A 20,514-nucleotide genomic window follows, 5' to 3' on the forward strand; every position below is an offset into this window, starting at 1 on the left:
TTTTCAGTTTCAGCTATTGAATTTTTACTCATGCTTGTATCCTGGTCCTGAGCAGTTTATGGCACTTTATTGGTCTTCATTAAACGATGAATTCACACAGGTAACTTGACAGTTAAATTATCATGTGGAATAAGAAAATAAAGTGTTTAGAACCTAATTTAAATTATGTAAACAGAAATTGAGAGGAGCCTCAACTGAGAGACTTGCTATGATCACACACAGGAATGAAAGAATGAGTACATCTAAACGTTCTCAATTCTGATGTTAAGCTACTGCTTTTTGAAATTGTGACTACATTTCCTGAGCCAAAAATCTGGATACACAGTATGATGATGACCTTTTTTTCTGAATTTTTGAATTTATAATTATGAAGTCTGTTTTTCTAAGCTGAGTTACATTCGGACTGTCCTACAAAAATAGTTTGCTTACCATCATCAATCTACCATACCAAACCAACTCCTAGATGCTCACATGAAACTAGTCGTGCTGGTTTTGTAACTGTGAATGAATCTCTTTCACAGACCATCAGATTAGTACTATAGAGGAGATTTTTTTTTAATAACAAAGTTACTATTACTTAACTTTCTAGAGTGCCATGCCATAGGTAACTGTAGAGTTAACAAAGGAAAGAAAAATTTCTTGTAATTCTAGAACAGTATTATTCAGAGTTTTGACAAACTTTTGATAAAAGTGATAAAAACGTGCCACGCCATTTGTTACATTTCTGTAATCTTCTGTTACAGAAGGAAATATGGAGGCCCACTCTTACCTGCTTGAAAAGTTGGAGGTTAACTGCAGTTTCCAAGAACTGTTTCATCAGACTTGAACGATGCTTTACAAAACTCTCCTCACAGAAAGTGATGGGCTCCCCCTACAAAGAAATAAAGATTTTTTGGTGTCAAAAGAAAGTCAGCAGAGAGAACCAGTCTCTCTAAAGAGGTAGATGGAGAGTCACAGAGGAAATGTAAGACACAGAATCAACCTCAAGGTGCTGAAAGTCTAAAGGGAGTCAAACAGACCCTTAGACATAATAGCTGAATTTCAGCCTCATAAAAATATTCCTCTACTGATAAGCTTCTACGAGAGCTTCCTAATCAAGGATCCCTGGGGTCTTAAAATTGCTCAGTTTCACTTCCTCAGAGTAAGAATGAATCACCTAAAAACAAAGGTTTAATATTATTAGATTGAATTATGAGTATTAAAAATAGCATGCATAGCTGAAAAGAGTATGCAATTGCAATTTTATCCTTATTAGAAAACACCTTCAGGGGGCCTGGGTGGCTCAGTCAGTTAAGCGTCCAATTTTGGCTCAGGTCATGATCTCACAGTTCTTGAGTTTGAGCCCCGCATGAGGCTGTGTGCTGACAGCTCAGAGCCTGGAGTCTGTTTCAGATTCTGTGTCTCCCTCTCTCTCTCTGCCCCTCCCAAACTCATGGTCTCTCTCTCTCTCTCTCTCTCTCTCTCTCTCTCTCTCTCACTCTGTCTCTAAAATAAATAAACATGGAAAAAAAGAGAAAAAGAAAACACTCTTGCTATAAAAATTACTGCATGATTTTTGCGATTTATATTTGATCATTAATTTCTTTTAAAATTAATTACAAGTTCTTACAGTAACATTCTCTTCATGATTGCAAACACAATTCTGATTGAATACTTTCTAGAATAAGTCTCACTTTGTACCTGCCTCAATTTACCCTATTTTTTTAAGTAATCGTAACTTTGCAAGTGTCTTGTGGTAGCTTATGCTCCATTAGCTGCTCCTCCTCCAAATTATCAAGAACTTAAATTCTCAATACAGATTCCACTCATTCCATCTATTCCCATGCATGACCTCGAAAACTGTCACTTACTGGCTGATCCCTACCACCTGCTACTTCCTCAGTAGCCTGAATGGTCTTCTTGCCAGTTCAATACATGTGAAGATAAGTGGCTAAATTATATGACCCAAATGAAAACAGAGATAATCCATTATCAATGTTAATACAATGATCCACTCATTATAATGAATCCTGTAGCAATCTCTATGTTGCAATAAAAAAAAAAAAAAAGTGAGCCTGTTCACCTTCTAACAGACCTTAGAAAAAAGATTAATTATAATTTAACTTTAAGGACAACTCAATGCCTTGATTATAGGTATCTGTAAGTAAAATTCTGAAAATTGGCTCCTGTATGAACAAAATAATGAAACTAATAATCTAACAGTAATTCAACTGTTACCACTGTCTGATGGAAACTAATGACACTATAGATTGGCACTGTTCAATACACTAGCCACTAGTCACATGTAGCTATTTAAATTTAAATTACTAAAATTAAACAAAACTAAAAATTCAGTTCCTCAATCACACTGGCCACATCTGAAATGTTCAACTGTCACAAGTGTTCTGTGGATCCTCTTAGGTAGCACAAATACAGAACACCGATCACAACAAGTCTTCTGACACAGCACTGCTACAGAAGACAATATATAAAATTCAAACAAATTATTAAAGAAGACAATTTAATAATCTATTAATTGTTGTCATCCACCATCAGCTGCCAGCCAACACCTCATAATAAAACTGCAATTATGCATTTTGATACTGACTACTGCCAGCCTTAAGTGCTATGGGAAGATTTTCAATGATATATTTTAAAAACTTGATTAACTTATATAAATATACTTTGGATAATCAAAAATCACTGTATTTGCCACTATCACAGAACTCACCACTTAGAATCTAACAGAGGGGGGGAAAACAACAAACAGGCAATCCTGTTAAAGATAAAGGTCTATTGTTTTTGCTTCCCTGGTATCAGCATCATATCTAGTTATACTGGGAGACAAATGTTTCTATAAGTCAATAAACAAAATAGCAAGTGAGCTAAACTTTGCTCCGTAGGACTTATTTTCTTTTCAAAAGTAAATACAAATTACAAAAAATCAAATCATTTCTTAATGGCAATGCCAACTACAACACTATCATTACAAAGTGATCAGTACTATTGATAACGTTAGTTTTTATTGCACAGATTTCCCCCCAAACATGTGAGCTATATTTTATTAGTATCTACAATGTGTCCAGAAGTTGTCATTAACACTGCAGAACAGCCTTCAATTCAAATACAAAGGTCTATCTTCAATTGAAATACTTGTCAATTTAAAAATAAAATTCTATCTCTAACTGAACAGTTTAGACTTCCGATGTTACAATCAAGCATTTCTTTTGACTGGAAAGAATGGAGGGCAGGGGGATGGAGAATCTCAAGGTAAGGGAAAATGGATGTGAGCAAAGTCTACCTGAGCTTTCTCAAGAATTGGGCATAACATGGTCTTTAGCCAATGTGAATTATTCGGGAAGAACCCTGTCCTTATTAATCTTCTAGCAACTGCTTTCAATCTTTCAAGAGAAAGTTCAGATGTGCTGTCCATCCATTTTTGATAACACCAATCATGGTAAAAGCTTTGAACTTAACCTTCAAATGATGAACACAGCCTGTTCACTAAGAATCTCTGATAACAACAAAGAAGAAAAGCCCTGATGCATATTAGAATTTTCTCTCAGGAGAAAGAAAAATAAGTCTTGATTAACAATGCTCTAAATTTTTGCAATATTAATACACAGGAGTCTCAATTATTGTCCTACTGGGATGTATGCTATCAAACAGATTATAAATAACTCCCCAGTAGGAGTTCTTTTAAATCCAGGTCAGGTTGAGTGGTGGCATGATAAGGAACTCTGCTTAGGATCTTCTGATTTATTTTTTATCTGATTAAAAATCAGGATTAGGATTGAGTGTTTTAAAACCTTTCTTGTTCTAAGTAGAGTGACTATGTCTGGATTTTCCCAGTTAATTCCCAGTTTACTGAAGTATAAGAGATTTAATTTAGAAGTTCCTGTGGCTTCCCAGAGGAAATCTGAGCTGGTTTGGAAAACTAATGGACGCTTTATGAAACAAAGATGCAAAATATAGTCTTGAGAGAGGCAGACAAAAAGTGGGTAGTGTGTTTGGGATGGGTGTGAATTAGAGACAGTACCAGATGATGATAATAAATGACTGGTTGAGGCATAGTGGCTAATGGATATGAACTACACAAAGTACCAGACAGAAACAAAAGGTAGATTAAGCCATACTGAAAAAGGTCTACGATATATTCGGAAGTTATTTTCTTAAAGACATCAAGAAGCTCACAAAAATATCTACTCAATAAAGTGACAAGACTGTATTTTTTAAAAAATAAATTAATAGGCAAGAGGAAATAATGGAAACAGGCAGACCAATTAACAGTGTGATATAAATCAGCCAAGAAAAGACGAACGAGGCAGCAGAAAGGAAAAGTGATGACAACCATTAGCTAACACTTATAGGAGACTTATTTACTATTACTGAGAGTAATAATAATAGCTAATGTTTGCGTAATGCTTATTATGTGCCAGGTACTGTTGTAAGCACTTCATACATAGTAACTCACATAAACCTCAAATTGACTATTGTCTTACTTCATATATGAGTAAACTAAAATATGGGGAACGGTTAAGCAACTTGCTCAAGATCACACAGCATGTAAGTGGTAGGAGCTGCATTCAGACTCAGTCTATGCTTTCAAATTATCCCAGTTATGGGCATTCAAGACTATGTGGAATGTTTTATTTATTCCATATCATGCAATCTGTAAAAGTACAATTTCATCGCAAAATCAACTGGGCTGTATATCAACAGATATACAGCGGTGGTTCTCAAAGAATGGTCCAGGGATTCAGACCTTTTCACAGGGTCTGCAACATCAAAACTATTCTTGTAACAATGCTGAAACATTATTTGCCCCTTCCACTTTTATTTTCTCATGGGATCCAATGGAGTTGATCAGAGGTTACACGACTGGTGATATTGCAACAGAGCAAAAGCAGAACCAAATATGAGAATCCAGCTAACTTCCCTTAAGCCCCATACTTTCGAAAAACTGTACAACAAGGCATTCTTCTATTGTTTTTTTTTGTTTAGAAACAATTATTTCTCATAAAAATATGGTTTATGTTTATGTATAGTATTGTATTATTATTAAATAATATTTAAAATATTTTCAGTTTTAATTTCTAATATGATAAATAGTAAAAGATATACCCCACAGAAACAAAAGTTCTTTAAAGCTCTTGATAATTATTTTAGAGTATGAAGACATTCAGCAACAAAGGGTTTAAGAACCACTAATATACAGAAACAGGACAAGGAGGGGTCAAAGATGACTTCCAGATTTCAAGCTTGAGGATCAAAAGATGATACCATTTACTAAAGAAGAGAAATACAGAAAAAAAAAAAAAACAGATTTAAGAAGGTGATAAAATCAATTCTTGCACATGTTTTTGGTCAGATTCCAAGCTGAGCCTGAGACAAGGATTCTTGTTTAAATGATTTGTTGATGGAGAACTCTCAGGAACTAGGAAATATGGGAAACAAAATAGGGCAGAAGAAAAAAGCCAAGCAACAATGTGTTTTCAGTTGAAAATCAGCCTCAGCCTAAACCTATGGAAAACACTAAATGTACTGGCAGAGTTATTCCCATCTTGAAGCAAGGGCAGTATAAACCCTTTATCAGCCAGTCAGGCCAATGAGGTCTTCCCTGCGGGGGGTGGGGGGCAGGGGAAGAGTGGAGGTGCCTAGGGAGGCACTTCCTACTTAGCCATGGGCAATTTTTCTCTGAAAAGGGTGCCAGCCAGTAGAGGAGATCTGGTCAGGGCACCAGTAAAGTTCATTAAGGCATGGTAAAGGTAAGTAAGGTTTCTGAAGATGCATGGACGTAGGGTAGCACACAGCTAGAGACTCAGGTTTGGAAAACTTGTTGTTTAATGTATATTTAGGAATTATCTGCACAGAACTAAGCATTGAAATTAAGCTGATCACTCTACTTAGGGAAAAAGATTGATATAACTGAAAAATACCTACCTATAATCCAATTTATTTTTTAAACGTTATATTGTTCATTGACTGAAAAACCAAGTAAGGAAGTATATAGTTCTGTGGAGACACAGAATTAATTGTGTAGAAACATATAAATGGGGAAATGAAAAACTATCCATGGTAAAAATCTGATGTGATGGTAAAGCAATTGAATCTTTTGCTTCATGGAACAGTGATGAGGCAACAGAAAGGAACCAAAATTGAAATCATTTCGATAAAATGTCACACAAAGGAGCATGAAAAGAGGTAAAGAAAAACTACCATTCAATACTAGGCTGGCAGTAAAGTTCTTATTACAGAGAGGAGAACCAGACTTTCCAGAAAGGAACCACCAACATTACTTACCATTAAAGTATTATGTCAGTCAACAAATATAGACTAAGAATGAATCAACAACATACTCAGCATTCTATGATGAGGTTTGCTAGATAGTTTGTTATTAATAAATAGTAAAAATACCAAAGTTCATACTTGATTTACCTGTTAAAACATATAAATCAGAGCAGATTCAAGTTCAAATTGTCCACAAAATAACAAACGTCACATTCAGTCCCTTGTATAATGGGAAGGGAAGAGGTACCATTAAAACCAGTGTGCTAGAAACTACATGTTGTTTGTATCTGATGGTATTTAAATAAGACCCATCAATTAGTTGTGGCAGAAGAATGGATTAAGAAATGGCAGAAGAAATGCCCTCCAGTGCCATAAATCTGGCCCTTATGGAACACACGATTTACCTTGCCAAGTCTTAGATTCCATCTTCAACATAAAGAAGTAAATTCTCCCTCCTCTGAAACCCAGAGCCTTAAAAATATGTATCTTTCTTTCAGCACTGATTTTCTAAGTTGAATTAAAGGTTATTTTTATACATTTTATTTGTGTATTTTTGAGGTCTGGGACTATATCCTTATACATTTCTACATTCCCTATTATAATACTCAACATAGTACTTTGCACTTTGAGTGTTCAGTAAATATCCACTAGCTAATATTTGAAGTATTTTTACAGGATAATTAAGGCACAGATAAGATATGGAAGAGATGGGGCTGTTTTTCCTACCCTACTGTATGTTCAGTTTCAAAGTGATTATCATCACTGAATTAATACAATATTTTTGCTTAGTGTGTTTTTTAGGATGGGCATCTTTCCAGTTCTATGTTGTCTTCTGGAGTAGGAAACTTGGCAAGAACAAGAAAATACTGAAAACATAGGCTAGATCTCTGTTTATGTTTTGCGGATATATATATATATATATAACAATATGAATTGTTACTAAGTTTTATATATATATAAAACTTAGTAACAATTCATATTGAAAGGAATAAAGGTGTCAGAAAGAATGATACTGTGTAAAGATATGAAATATAATCAAAGCATCCACATAATGCTTATTCAGTTCCCTAATACACTTGGGCTTAATATGTAAAGTCACTGTTATATAACAAATATAAACAAGCAAAAATGTCTGCATAACGATAGTTTATTTAAAATTTTAAATCTCTTAAACACTCTGTTACCAGTTTTCCAAGGTAATAGTCAAATATATTCAGGTTCTGACAGAAAATAATTTTAAAAGATTTTTCAGGTGATACAACATTCTTCTTCCAAGTGTCCCAATGTTGTTGTTATTATGTAAGGGACCACAGTCTACTCTCAGAGTTTTTTAACCAGGAAAACAATAATTTTTCTATTACTGAAAATTATTGATGAAAAAAAATCCTTATATTTAAATCATAAACTTTAATCATTATTTACAGCTAAAGCTTCTTTCTGTACATATGAGTACATATGAGCTTGCCCTAAAGTTATTAGATCTGCCTAGAATAAAAATAGCTATCAATGTTCCATTTGCCTTTGATTCAGCAAGTTAAGATGGGAAAAGAAATTCATTTTTCTAAATCAGATACAGTTGTTTCTAGCACTCTAGTTAAATTTGAACACTAAAAAAGATTAATAGAGCTACGTATTAATTTTATACATGCTATGAACAATATATATTTTCTTTCCCACTATTTAAAGAAAAACACTCTCTATTCTCATGAAACACATTATCAGGGATATAAAAATGAACGCTTACTATCAGAGTCCCTAGCTCTACCTATCCCATAGTGGTGGTACAGAATTTTTATAGTTTTGCTAAAGCAGATAAGCAAAACACCTTCTCTGTTAATAACAATAATAATAATAATAATAATAATAATAGAACAGAAAGTATCATAAAAGCAACCATATTCTATCAGAAAGCCAAATATACAACAAATATTTATTTGGTTGCAACCATCTTTAAAGCCAAAGGTCCAGGCTCAAACTTGGGTAATGAGACAAATGGAGGTCTAAAATGTTTTAGTAACCATAAAACCAAGGGGGGTGAGCAAGTGTACTTTTCAACTCAGATTTTTAAATCTCTAACAAGTTGACAGTTACAAATGTGTTAAATGGAAACTGGAAGGCAAAGATTTAGTGAATGGCCACTTAAATTATGGATGCCAATCCTGTGCTTAAATTGTTAAAGTTTAATCACAAAATATAACATTATTTGCTGATAATGTTTAAAGGAATATAATCCAAAAAATGTCTGAAGGACAAATCTTTCAACTTGCCAGAGGGCCAGATTACTAACCAATCTTTATTTTAAAAGGAATTTACTTTTTATCCATTAGCAAGGTTCACAGCCGCCCAGAAAAGCTTGAGTGATTGGAACAAAGGACAGCACCCTAACTATTCAAAGGACTAGATCTGAGTGTTACTTCTATGCTCTTGGACAGGATAATCAAGTATATGCCTTTGAACGTATAAGCAATATTTTAACTCAGGCAAACATTTCCTTAGCATTAGCTGTTGGTCAAAACTTAACCTTTTATTTTTAATAGCCTGTGACACAAATAAAACAGGTACAACTGATGACCCTTTATTAGTTATTTAATTCAATCTCTTAAAAGCATTCTGATGTTTATAACAGTGTTTTTCTTTTGGGGAATCAGAGGAGGGTACTTTATTTTAGTTTTGTTAAAGGGATTTTCCTCCCCAAATTTACTACTTCTAAAATGTCATTTTTAGTAATAATAGCACTGATTTTATGTTAGACACTGTTCTAGGTAACCTACATTTATGAACTCATTTTATGCTCTAAACAACCCAAGAAGAATTATTAGTTGTTTTGTTTTTTTTTTTTTTTTTAAAAAAAAACACATGAGGAAACTAAAGCGCTAAGAAGTTACTTTGCCCAAACTCATACAACTGGTAACTCCCAGAAGGAGGTTCTGAACCCAGGTAGCCTGGTTCTGGAGTCTGTGTTATCACTTTTCTTCAACTTATTTAGCACATTACTTTGATCTCATGTTTTCTAAATCTTAAAAAGTAGCTAACTTGCTGGTTAAAATCCAAAGAAAGCAAAATAGCCATTGTTTATTTAAATCACTTTCCAACAACTTTACAGAGTTGCATATTTCTCTCTGTAATAAGAGCCGGCACAATTTATTTGTCAATTGTGCTAGGGTGTCATTTAGAAGGTATAAATAAGAAGGAACTATGAGAAAAGTAACAACATATTTAGAACTGTCACTCAGACATTCTAAGTGTAATTTATAAATATGAGCTCCTCTTTGGCGGCATTTAGCGAATGTATTCAGGTATTTGCATTTGAAAATGGACATTTAAATCATCCTGGGGACTTCCCCTAACTGGTTCCCCAGCCAGGCTGCAGAAGACTGGAGGGAGGAGGAAGGGGCAGTTACTCTAGGTTGATAAAATCACAAATGGGAATATGTAGCACAAATAACAAATTATTCCCCCAATTTATATACACACCATGGTATGCCTATGGGCATGTGCTCCTTTTCAGGAAAGTCCTAAGACTGTACCGTTTGTTCTGTCTCTCTTTAAGTATGTACTGAATGCCTTCCATGTACTTGCATTTAGAAGAAATGTTAAGTTCAGGAAATTGATCTCAAGGAGAGTATGATAGAAGAATGGAGGCCAGAGAGCAGAAACCTGTCACACTGAAGCAAGAGCAGGACTGTGAAAAGAATAGATTCAAATGTAGGCCCCACTATTTACTAGCTGGAGAGCCTTAGTGAGGTTATTTACACTCCATGAATATCATTTTCCTCATCTTTAAAATGAAAAGGTTACGGGGCGCCTGGGTGGCTCAGTTGGTTAAGCCGCCAACTTTAGCTTAGGTCACGATCTCATGGTTCGTGGGTTGGAGCCCTCCATTGGGTTCTGTGCTGACAGCTCAGAGCCTGGAGCCTGCTTCAGATTCTGTGTCTCCTTCTCTCTCTGCCCCTCCCTGACTCACACTCTGTCTCTCTCAGAAGTGAATGTTAAAAAAATTTTTAAATGAAAAGGGTAATATTTGAAGGCTTATCAAGATTAAATAAATAGCCTATCTAAAAGGTCTATTAATGCCTGGTACCCAACGGGTACTTAAAGGTCAATTATCATTTTAATACCAATTAATAAATTATGAATCTCAGTAAAAATAACAAAAGAATTATAATAAGTAACATATAAAAGAGGGAGAAGAAATGTATTAAAGAAAATAAGTGTAATCAATTCACAGAAAAAAGGGCAGTAGAAACTATAGCTTCAAGGGATCAGGAAGGAACTAGATGGCCATTAAAAGCAAGAAAGATAAAAGCACTACCAGGAAAAAAGAACATTATAAATAACAGTTTGGAAGCCAGAGAAGCTTGGGACATTTGGAGCCACAGGCAGAATTCTCTGAATTGAGGTCGAAGTTTAGGAAAAAAGTAAAGACAGACACAGACTACTTGCCCATTGTGAAGGCCCTGAATGACACTCCTAGGTCTAATCTATAGGTTTAATTTTGTCAACGTAAGGGGAATAACAATAATAATGGTTTGCTTTTATATGTGTATAAAAAATCATGACATTTTAAAAAGTAGTACCTGGTTAAAGAATTCATATCCATTTAAGGTTACTTAGTAAATTTTTCCAGTTGTGCTCTACTAGGTAGAGGGTAGTACTGAACTATACTTCTGAATAGAGACAAAACCATGAAATAATTGTAACTTCTGAACTTGGCCCTTTTTTTTTTTACATATATCAGAAAATATATAAAAGACATACACCTATTATATAAATGTCCAAAAGAGTTCACAAAATAAAAAGTAAATGTACGTTTAATAAATTAGAATAGAGGGCATTTGTAAAGACAATGCCTAAACAGCAACAAAAATATTTTATACACAACAAAGAAGTCATTTTCCTTAATAACTATTTCTATTGAAAATTAAAAAAACTGTTTAAATATATTCAGTATACTTTAAAAATTATGCTTTCATTCAAGATGGAGTCAAAAGAAATGTAAAAACACACAGAAGGAAAATACTGTCCTTTGACTCCCAGAAAGAATTAGCACTAAAAAACAAAGAAAACATCAAATATAAAAAGGAAAAAGGTAGATAATTTAACAAATTTATAATTAGATGTGACCAATAAACAGGAAAGATGTTCTATGATGAAATTATATATTTTCCCACAGATACTGGGAATCTGGCTTTAAAGATTTAAAAAACAAAAGTCATTATTGAAATCTTGTACCCCTGTCTGCTCAATTGATAATTTAAATCATTTAAGAAAATTTTCTCTTCAATTTGCTTTCCTCAAATCTGAAGTCCTTCACAAACTTAAAAAGGAAAAGAAAAATGTAACATACAAAGATTAATAATTATTTAAATGTGGCAAAATTTAAGCAAAGTAATACTTAAATATCCCTGTTGGTACTGTAAACTCGAAATCAACCTGTTTTAAAAAATTTGACAACCAGATTATTTTAAACTTTTATTAGTACAGATGATTGGTGTACAATCTTTTAAAGAATGAGACCATGTAACTGTCAATAATTTTTAAAGTTTCCCTCATGTGATTCCCCCACATGTATACCATATTCAGTGCTAGGACTTCTACAATGCTTTAAAAACTATACACATATTTCCAAAATATTAGCATGCAAATTAGATATATGTACTTCTCTAGAGACAGCCGTTGACCTGCCTATCCATTTAAGGACTCCTAATAACCCAATAACTCCTTGGAGATATAAGAGCCATTGGGTGGGAATAGGGAAGTCAGTTTAGAAGGGATATAACTCATTCACATGTGTTTAGTTTCACAGTTTACAACAGGGTTTGCACACCAATTCTGAAAAGTAGGCAGGGAGAGTACAAGAATTCTCATTCTCCAAATAACAAGATCAAAGTCTATAGAGACCAAGGAAATGAGTCAAGGTTACACAACTTAATTAACGGTCGAATTCCTATTAGATAGCAAGTCCACTACTTATTACTAACTCAACGTTTTTTATCCATTATAACTTATTTATCTGGTCGTGGAAGGGCAGTGTAATTATTTTCATAAAATCAGACTCACATATTTAACCAGTAATTCAGAAAGAGAAACAAATATATTTTGATTTATACCTTTTGGACCATCTGAAACCTTGGCTGGCTACAATTCTACATAGTAATCATTTTTAGGGTATTAAAACGAGAAAAGAAATGGCAGAATGAGCTAGCACATGCTAAACAGATAAGCCCACTTAGAAAAGTGTTATGGAATAGGAAGACAATAAATTTCCGAATAGTGCAAAATTTGCAAGTTCTAATATTTTTAAACTTGCACGTTGTACTGTCACCTCTACATGCATTGATCTATAAAACCCAACTGCCTGGTTAATTTCTTAATCCTCATATCAGGTAGTTCCATTAAAACGCATTAACACAACTCATTAAGAGGCTAAGTATTCCAATTTTAAAACAATACATAAGATAATATGCAAAACGTGGGAAATAGTAACTAAAGGTTACTAAAAGAACTAAAACCAAAAAGTCAAGGAATTGGAGACAGAACATAATGTCTTGAAGCACATCATTCTGGATTTTAAAAGACCTTTATGATGCATTTTTCATGTGTGATATTAAAATGTTTCTTTTTCCTGTCCCACTCCAAAGAAACATAAAAAAAGCAAATGAAAATAGTGATGAAATAAAACGCTTACAGGTTTGTATCTCAGTGCATCTCTGTAGGATCCAAACAAAGCAGCCTGTGCCCTAAGAAAGGCCCTAGCTACTCCATCCCCTGTAGCTGTAGACTGCTTCTTCAGTTTATTTTTCAGGGCCGAGACCTGCATGACAGAGAGGAACAGTTAAATTAACACCTCAGAAATTGGTACAGCGAGGTACGAACCCAATCAGCAGGCAAACCACAGTGTCTGCAGGTCAGCCAAAAACTCATCCTCCTCCCTGATAGCTTATCTTTTTAACTGCAGAGAGCACCTGCTGGTCTGTTAATTGAAACGAAAGCAGGGGCCGATAGTAACGTGCTAATGCAAATTGGTTTATGCTCTCTTTTTTTCCCAAGGCCTCTTGACATAAATAAGCTTTAATTATTTTACAGTAAACTGCTCATGAGCCACTTTTCTGCAGATTTTTAGCAATTACAACATGTGTCTACTTGTTTTGAGATGAAGCCGGTTGGGTATCGTTCATTTCTGCCATGTAAGGTTATTTGTTACAGGTCCTCCAGGATCACCTACCATTTAATTTTATTTTTGGAAGCCTCATTTTCATATGTAATTTCCTACTCATTTGTTGAATAGTTTCCACCATTATTAGACAAAAAGAGGGGAGAGAAATTGAAGTTATTGAGAACCTCCATGAGTAGAGAATTAGGTTCTGCAAATGTTATTTGCCATCTCATCTAATCCTCCCAGTATTCTAAGAAAGGCACATGTACTATCATTTGTGAATAGTAGAAACAGGGACTCAGAGATGGGAATCAGTTTGCCCTCACTAGACAGTTAATACGTGGCTAATACATGGCAAAACTGAGCCTTCAACCCAGTTCTGTCCAGTTTTTCCCACCACAACATGCTGGGTTTGAGTCCAATGTCATTGCCTTATGAACCAGTAATTGGATTAAAATAATGTTTTTAAGTCAAAGGAAAATTTATTACGTGGGAGTTTGCTAAGTTTTCAAGGCACTTAAATTTGTTATGATTGTTCATACATTTGCATCTTTTAATTTCAGGTTCTGTGTATTTTACAGAATACATACTATTTACGAACGGCCCTTACTTAGATGAATATTTTAGAAGTGTAATCATAATCCTCATGTACACTCTTATTTTTTTAAGGGGAAGTGATTTGATGTTCCTGTGCATCTGACTCAACCAATTCCTTTCACACATCCTAGAAAACTATACTCTACACATAAACAATATTGGTGCCCATATATTCCTCATCGATGCCTTACATGGGAACATGAAATCATGTGAAAACTCTTGTTTTCTTAAGAAAACAACTGATGGGACACATTGTGGTTGGATTGTTCCCTTAACAGAGCATATTCTTACCCTTATGAAACTAACAGACAACAAAATAATGTCATTTCCCCTTTACATACACATGCAAGGAAGGGTATTTTTTCTTTCTTTATGCAAGCAGCCCTGACTACTCCTGTAGATGATGACTGTAATTGAAGTGTCAACCTAATTAACAACTAAACTTTGAATAATGCTAATGAGAAATGAACACAGCATCAGAGGAAAGACCAGCTCTACAGGTGATAAACCTTCACAGTAGTGACATTTTCCAGTGTAAAGTCACAGTTACTGTGATCTGATCAAAGAAAGAGACCCCCATTGGGTCCAATTATAACCACAGTTTTGAAAAAATTATTGAGTTATGATGTTCATAATCTATGCAGAAAGGCCTTTGCTGGATAGGTCTTCTCCCCATAGCTGTGATCTCCTCAATTTATATCCAAGCTCCATAGATTCAGATAAAAGTTTGGAGCCTAATTCATTTAGCCCACAAAGTGCATAAATCAGGAAGTTTTTATTATTAAAATCCAAACTCAGTAAATGCACACTTTTAGGTAACCCACATAGTCAAACAATAAATACAGCTAAACAATGCAAAAACAAATCTTATGACTTAATGTCTTTTGTCTAAAGTGTGTAGTAAGTTTTTTAAGCTTCAAATGCCTTAAAGAAAACCAATGAGAATGACTAGCAAATATGTGTATTTAATAATTGCCCCCCCCAAAGGCTTATGATGGAAGGAATATGTCTTTCCATGTTTTATAAAAAGTAAATGGTTGGGTTGTTTTTAAATTTTGCTTTCAAGGGGCGCCTGGGTGGCTCAGTTGGTTAAGTGTCCAACTCTTGATTTCATCTCAGGTCATGATCTCATTGTTCATGGGTCCGAGCCACGCACTGGGCTCCACACTGACAGCATGGAGCCTGCTTGGGATTCTCTCTCTTTCTCTCTCTGCCCCTCCCCTGTGCATACCCTCTTTCTCTCTCGCAAAATAAATAAATAAATAAATAAATAAATAAATAAATAAATAAATAAATACTTAAAAAAATAAAATTCTGCTTTCAAAAATTAAAAAAAACATTTTAACATGTCATGCCTTACTTATATCTTTGCAAAAAAAATTCCTCAGAGTGTATTTTTCTACAAAACATGAAATTGACATTTCAGTTCTCCACAAATTCAGTATTCTTAGGACAATCATAATGTATGCTTACAGAGAATGGAGGCAAGTCAAACCATAACTTAGCCTTCATGACCCCAAGTCCTTGACTGTTTCAGTACTGCTTAAGCTGGTTAGAATATCTGTCACATTGCCACAAGCCCTTCCTAACCAAACCATAATTATGCGGTCTTCACCTCCAAAATCAGTCAGTGTACTTTCTCAGCCCCCTCAGGAGCTCTGTAGAAAATAGGAAACAAAAAAGAAACACTTGTTCTAGAAATGCTGTGTCCAATATAGCAGCCTTTTAGACACATAAGCACTTGAAATGTGACTAGTCCAAATTGGGATTTGCTATGAGTGTAAAATATAAACTTAACTTTGAAGATTTATTATCCCCCCAAATGTAAAATACCCCATTAATAATTTTCATATTGACTACAGAATGAAACAATATTTTGAATATTTGGCTAAATAAAATATATTAAAATTAATTTCACTTTTTCTTTTCTTTTTTTTTTTTTTTTTTTTTTTTACTTTTTAACATGCCTACCAGAAAAGTTAAAATTGTGCATGTGGCTCACATTTCTACTGAAAAGTGCTATTCTACGTGGGCATACTATCTAATTTCATAGACACATGAGACTAGTTACCTGGCCAGAAATATGACTACATTGTTCCTTTGCCTATTTCTACACTATTTCAACCTTTACAAACTGCATAAGGAGGTTTTTCTTGACCTGCTCTCAGAGGGGTCTATCAGTAAGTAGATCTGAGGTTGTTCCTGTTTTTCAGAGACCAAGAGGGCAGGTGAGTTAAGGGTTTCTGGATGCACAAATAAATGCTCAAAAATAGCCTGTAAAAATGAAATACTTTTTCAAATCAGTTTTAGACAGAAAGATATGACTCTAATATGAGATGACTGTGCCAACCTTGCTGTTTCTCTGTCCTTTAGATCACTGGAGTAAATTATCACCAGTTACCAGTGCCCTCTGCAGTGCTAAGTAGCTTTTAGCGGTTTTTATCTATAAAAACGGTGATGTCTCTTCTGTACTTTTTCAATATTTGGTCTGGGAAACAACGTTTTCTGCTTTAACTTCCAAGCTTCTAAGTTTAGTTGGGAAATAAATGTACATTTTCCCCCTAAAATCCTAAAGTTTATACTCATATAGAACTCTGACCTCAGGAGAGCATTTAGAACTTTAGTCACATGGCTAGTATCACACAATCCCATTATGTGACATGGAAAAAGTATCAATTATTTTCCCTTTATATTCTTAAGAGAGTAAGCAAGCCTCCAAAGGCTAAAGACTACTTCAAAACTGACATCTGATTTTCTTATGACATTCTTCAATCTGTAAATAAATTATCTTTGTAAGTCTAATTAGGTATTATATTAGACCAAAAAAAAAAAAAAAGTTAAGCAGTGAAAAGAGCTTCAGGAATAAACAGCATCTCATTGCTCTTATCAAATGTTTAGATTCCTTTCATACAGTGAGAATTCAGACTTCTAAGCAGCCATCCACGGGAGGAATTATAACCTGGGTTTGGCACAGTGGGAGTTCACTGCCACATGAATAATATTACCACCAATTCTCTACTTTTACCCTCTTAACACTAAAGTGACTGTGAATAAAAGGAAGGAATTACATGAGTAAACATAACAAACAGGTATAAATTAAAAGAGTGCAGGACACGTGCACACAGTCTGAGTAATGAAGTAATTATGCCAACCGGGAGTTAGGAAGGGAGAGCATATTAAAGGAGCTGAGTTTTCAGAGAAGTGACAGATTTTTCTCTTGACTTTCAGATGTGTCCTTTCAGGAAACAGAAATTAACCCCTACACCTAGAAATTTTAATTTTGCTTTTTAGGATCACAAAGATAAACATCAGGGTAAAGAACAACAGAAGGTAAATACAAATGTCTGGAAATAATATTTAGATAACCTCCACAGCTCTGAAATGTGCCTCTGATGTTTTTAAATACCTCCTTTTATGTAACTACGCTGCACTCGAGAATCCACACACATTTAGAAAAGTTAGAGCTTCCAGTAGTTACCTGCTTTAGAAAAAAGCTACAAAGATAAAATGTTTTATTCTCCCTTAAAACATGTTATGGTTATCATACGAAGCAGGTATTAAATCCCCACACTTCCTTCATCTTTCTAATGTGCAGGTTTTTTTTTTTTTAGAAACAAAACAAAACCTACCTTCTTAATATAATTTTCTAGCAAGCTTCTACTCGAGGATTAAAATGGTCACTTTTAACATTGATCAAATGAAAAGCATAGGATACACTTGCAGAGTGTATCATTACATTGTCTCTGTGTATGCTGAAATTACCTCTCAAAACTTAGTTAATAAAGGGGCAGCTAGAACTATTTTCCTTTCAGAGGCCATTATAATAGTAAGACAATGTAAGTAAGTAAGACAATCGTAAGACAATAGTAAGACAATAGTAAGACAAACTGCTCTTATCCCCCCATCAAGCCCAATGTCACGCCAGTGTCTCTAATATCAACGCCATTTCCACTCATCTAGTTACCCACAAAGGAATCTTGCACGTCCTCAACACTTCACCCTTTCTCATCTCCCACATGCAATGCATCACCAAGCCCTGTTAGGCCACTGATGGAGACTTCAAATCCGTCCACTTTTCTCTAAATCCCTGCCACTGTTAAGTTCAAGGTAGCATCTCTACCTAGACTACTGCAAAAGGCCCCTCAACTGATCTTCCTGTTTCATTAATCTTCAGGACCCCAGAACCCAAGATGATATCTTCAGAAGTCGAAGCAGATCACACTATTCCTCTGCTAAAGATCTCCAATGAATTTCTAATAATGTCCAAGTGTCCTTAACAAGAACTACAGATCTTTTAGGATCACACTTCCTATCTCCACAACCTCACCTTGCCTCATTCTCTTTTTTGCTCATCTCATTACAGCTACACAAGACTTCTTTCCATTTCTTGGGTTTGCCAACCTCGTCCTCACAGCAGAGCCTTTGTACATGCTATTCTTCCTCCTCCTACTTTGCATGGCTTACTCATACTCCTCATTGAGGCCAATTCTGGAAACTGATGTTTTGGCATGTTGAGCTTGACTGCACCACAAACAGCTGATCTGAGTGTTTAAACTGGTAAGAATGAAGTCTCAGGCTAAAATCAGTTTGTTCAGTGTACTTATGGTGGAGATGATGGTCAGTCCACCAACAGCCACTGTCTCTTTCTTTGGTAAGAGAAATCCTAAATTTCGACTGGTGCTAGCTAGCTCAACCTAGCTACGTTGACCCAGCTACTTTCCAACATCCCTCCTGACTTTGTGTGGCCACATGGTTGGGTTCTGATGAATGGAATGCAAGTTCCATGAGAGCCGTGTATTATGTCTTCCTGTTCACTCAGCTCCTAGCATAATACAGGCATACGGTAGGTGCTCGATAAATATCTGAATAAATGACTAACTGAATGAATGAACAAATACATGAGCCACCTGTCACACTTATACATTAGTATCTCTAGTTAACAGGATCAGAAGATCTGTGACGGTCTCCAGGAACATGATTCATTTAAAAGTTCACCAAGTCATTATGATATCAGCAAGATTTCGGAATCGCTTTTGTAACAGTACTCACAATATCATATACATGAAAAGTCTTGTATACGGAAAAGTCAAGAACTTAAAGAACTAGAAACAAATTGGAAATTATTTTTAAAGCCAAAATCAAGGCCTTTACATTTAAATACATACATATGTGTATATACATATATATGATATATGTATATGTATGATGTATGTATTTACGCATTAGCAGTAGGAAGAGAGAGAAGCATGCTATTAAGATGATACAGGAAAAAAAAAAGACATTTGGAGAAAAGCTAGGTAATTTAGATGGAAATGAAAACCCATGAGAAAGCCAAGGAACTTCATGAGCACTTAAAATCACTAAGAGTAACAAACTATAAATCAACTTTAAAATGGCAAAAGTACAGAGACATAAGGAGGGAGCTGCTAAAGCCTGGATCACTGCAGTGGGAGGGACAGATGCTCTTACTCAGCTGGGAGAAAATAACAAAGGCCTTTTACAAGTTTAGAAGCGTGGTTAATTAAGGCTTTGAGTTTTATTTTTCATTTTGTTTTGCTTTCATATTTACATTTTAGATTTAAAAAAATATACACCAAGAAAACAGTAGGAAAAATCGCAAAATCTGTAGTTTACTTACAAACAACAGCAACAAAAAACTTGGTATAAAAAAATCACGTCTCTGAAAATAATTATTTAAAGGAATAGTAAGTTTCCACCGACACCCAAAGTCAGGTACAGTGACCGCCATCACCACACGGTCCCCCCTTCCCGGGAGCCAAACTGACTCACGCTCATAGCCACAAAAGTGTATATTAAACATACACCCACGTTTCTTCTCATTACTATGGAAGTCAGATGAAAATATCCTTGTAAAATGTTCTGCATAACTCTAAACAGGGATTTTAAAAGCAACTTTTATAACAAAAGATAAAAGAAATGCAATTATGGTTCCCTTCACCCATCATTTACTGAATGCCTACTATTTACAAAGCTCTGCACTGGGCTGTGTGGTGGGAGCAAGGCACATCTAGGTGCCTGGATTCTAACAGCTGAAGACTGAGGGGAGTATGACTGCATTTCTCCAGGGGGAAACTGAAAGCAGTATTTGTCTCTGGAAGTCTACTCTAGTAAACTAAAAAAAAGAAACAAAACCAAAAACAAAACAAAACAACAACAACAACAACAAAAACGTCGTCTAAGTTACTCTAGAACCTGAATGAAATCGGGTTATCTTTCTAACCTTGCCACTCTAGAATTTTGCTGGGGAATTTATTTACTGTTAAACATGATAAGAATTACAGCAGAGCTGTGGCAAACCTGGAACTAATATAATATTCTCTGGGGTCTTTTCTTTTTAACATATATTATGACAATTTAACATATTAAACCTTCATGTTAGGTTAGAGGAAAGATCCAACAAATTAAACATATCTATTAGCTATTCACACAGTTGCAAGAGTTAAATTGGTTTCTATACTTTCTTTTTTTTT

The 20,514-nt window shown here is 34.8% G+C and overlaps 1 protein-coding gene across 4 annotated transcripts in view; it reads right to left on the bottom strand.

Annotated features, from left to right (window-relative positions):
* The window catches only part of DENND1B (DENN domain containing 1B), a 253,965-nt gene that overhangs the window by 63,611 nt on the left and 169,840 nt on the right, over window positions 1-20,514 (bottom strand). For all 4 annotated transcript variants that reach the window (XM_042976469.1, XM_042976470.1, XM_042976468.1 and 1 more), the window contains 2 exons: window positions 12,959-13,084; window positions 770-871 (listed from right to left, as the gene is read on the bottom strand). In XM_042976469.1, coding sequence (XP_042832403.1) covers window positions 770-871; window positions 12,959-13,084 — 228 coding nt within the window. The remainder of the gene's footprint in view (window positions 1-769; window positions 872-12,958; window positions 13,085-20,514) is intronic.

This window comes from Panthera tigris, chromosome F3 (genome assembly GCF_018350195.1).
Source record: "Panthera tigris isolate Pti1 chromosome F3, P.tigris_Pti1_mat1.1, whole genome shotgun sequence".
NCBI classification, from domain to species: domain Eukaryota; kingdom Metazoa; phylum Chordata; class Mammalia; order Carnivora; family Felidae; genus Panthera; species Panthera tigris.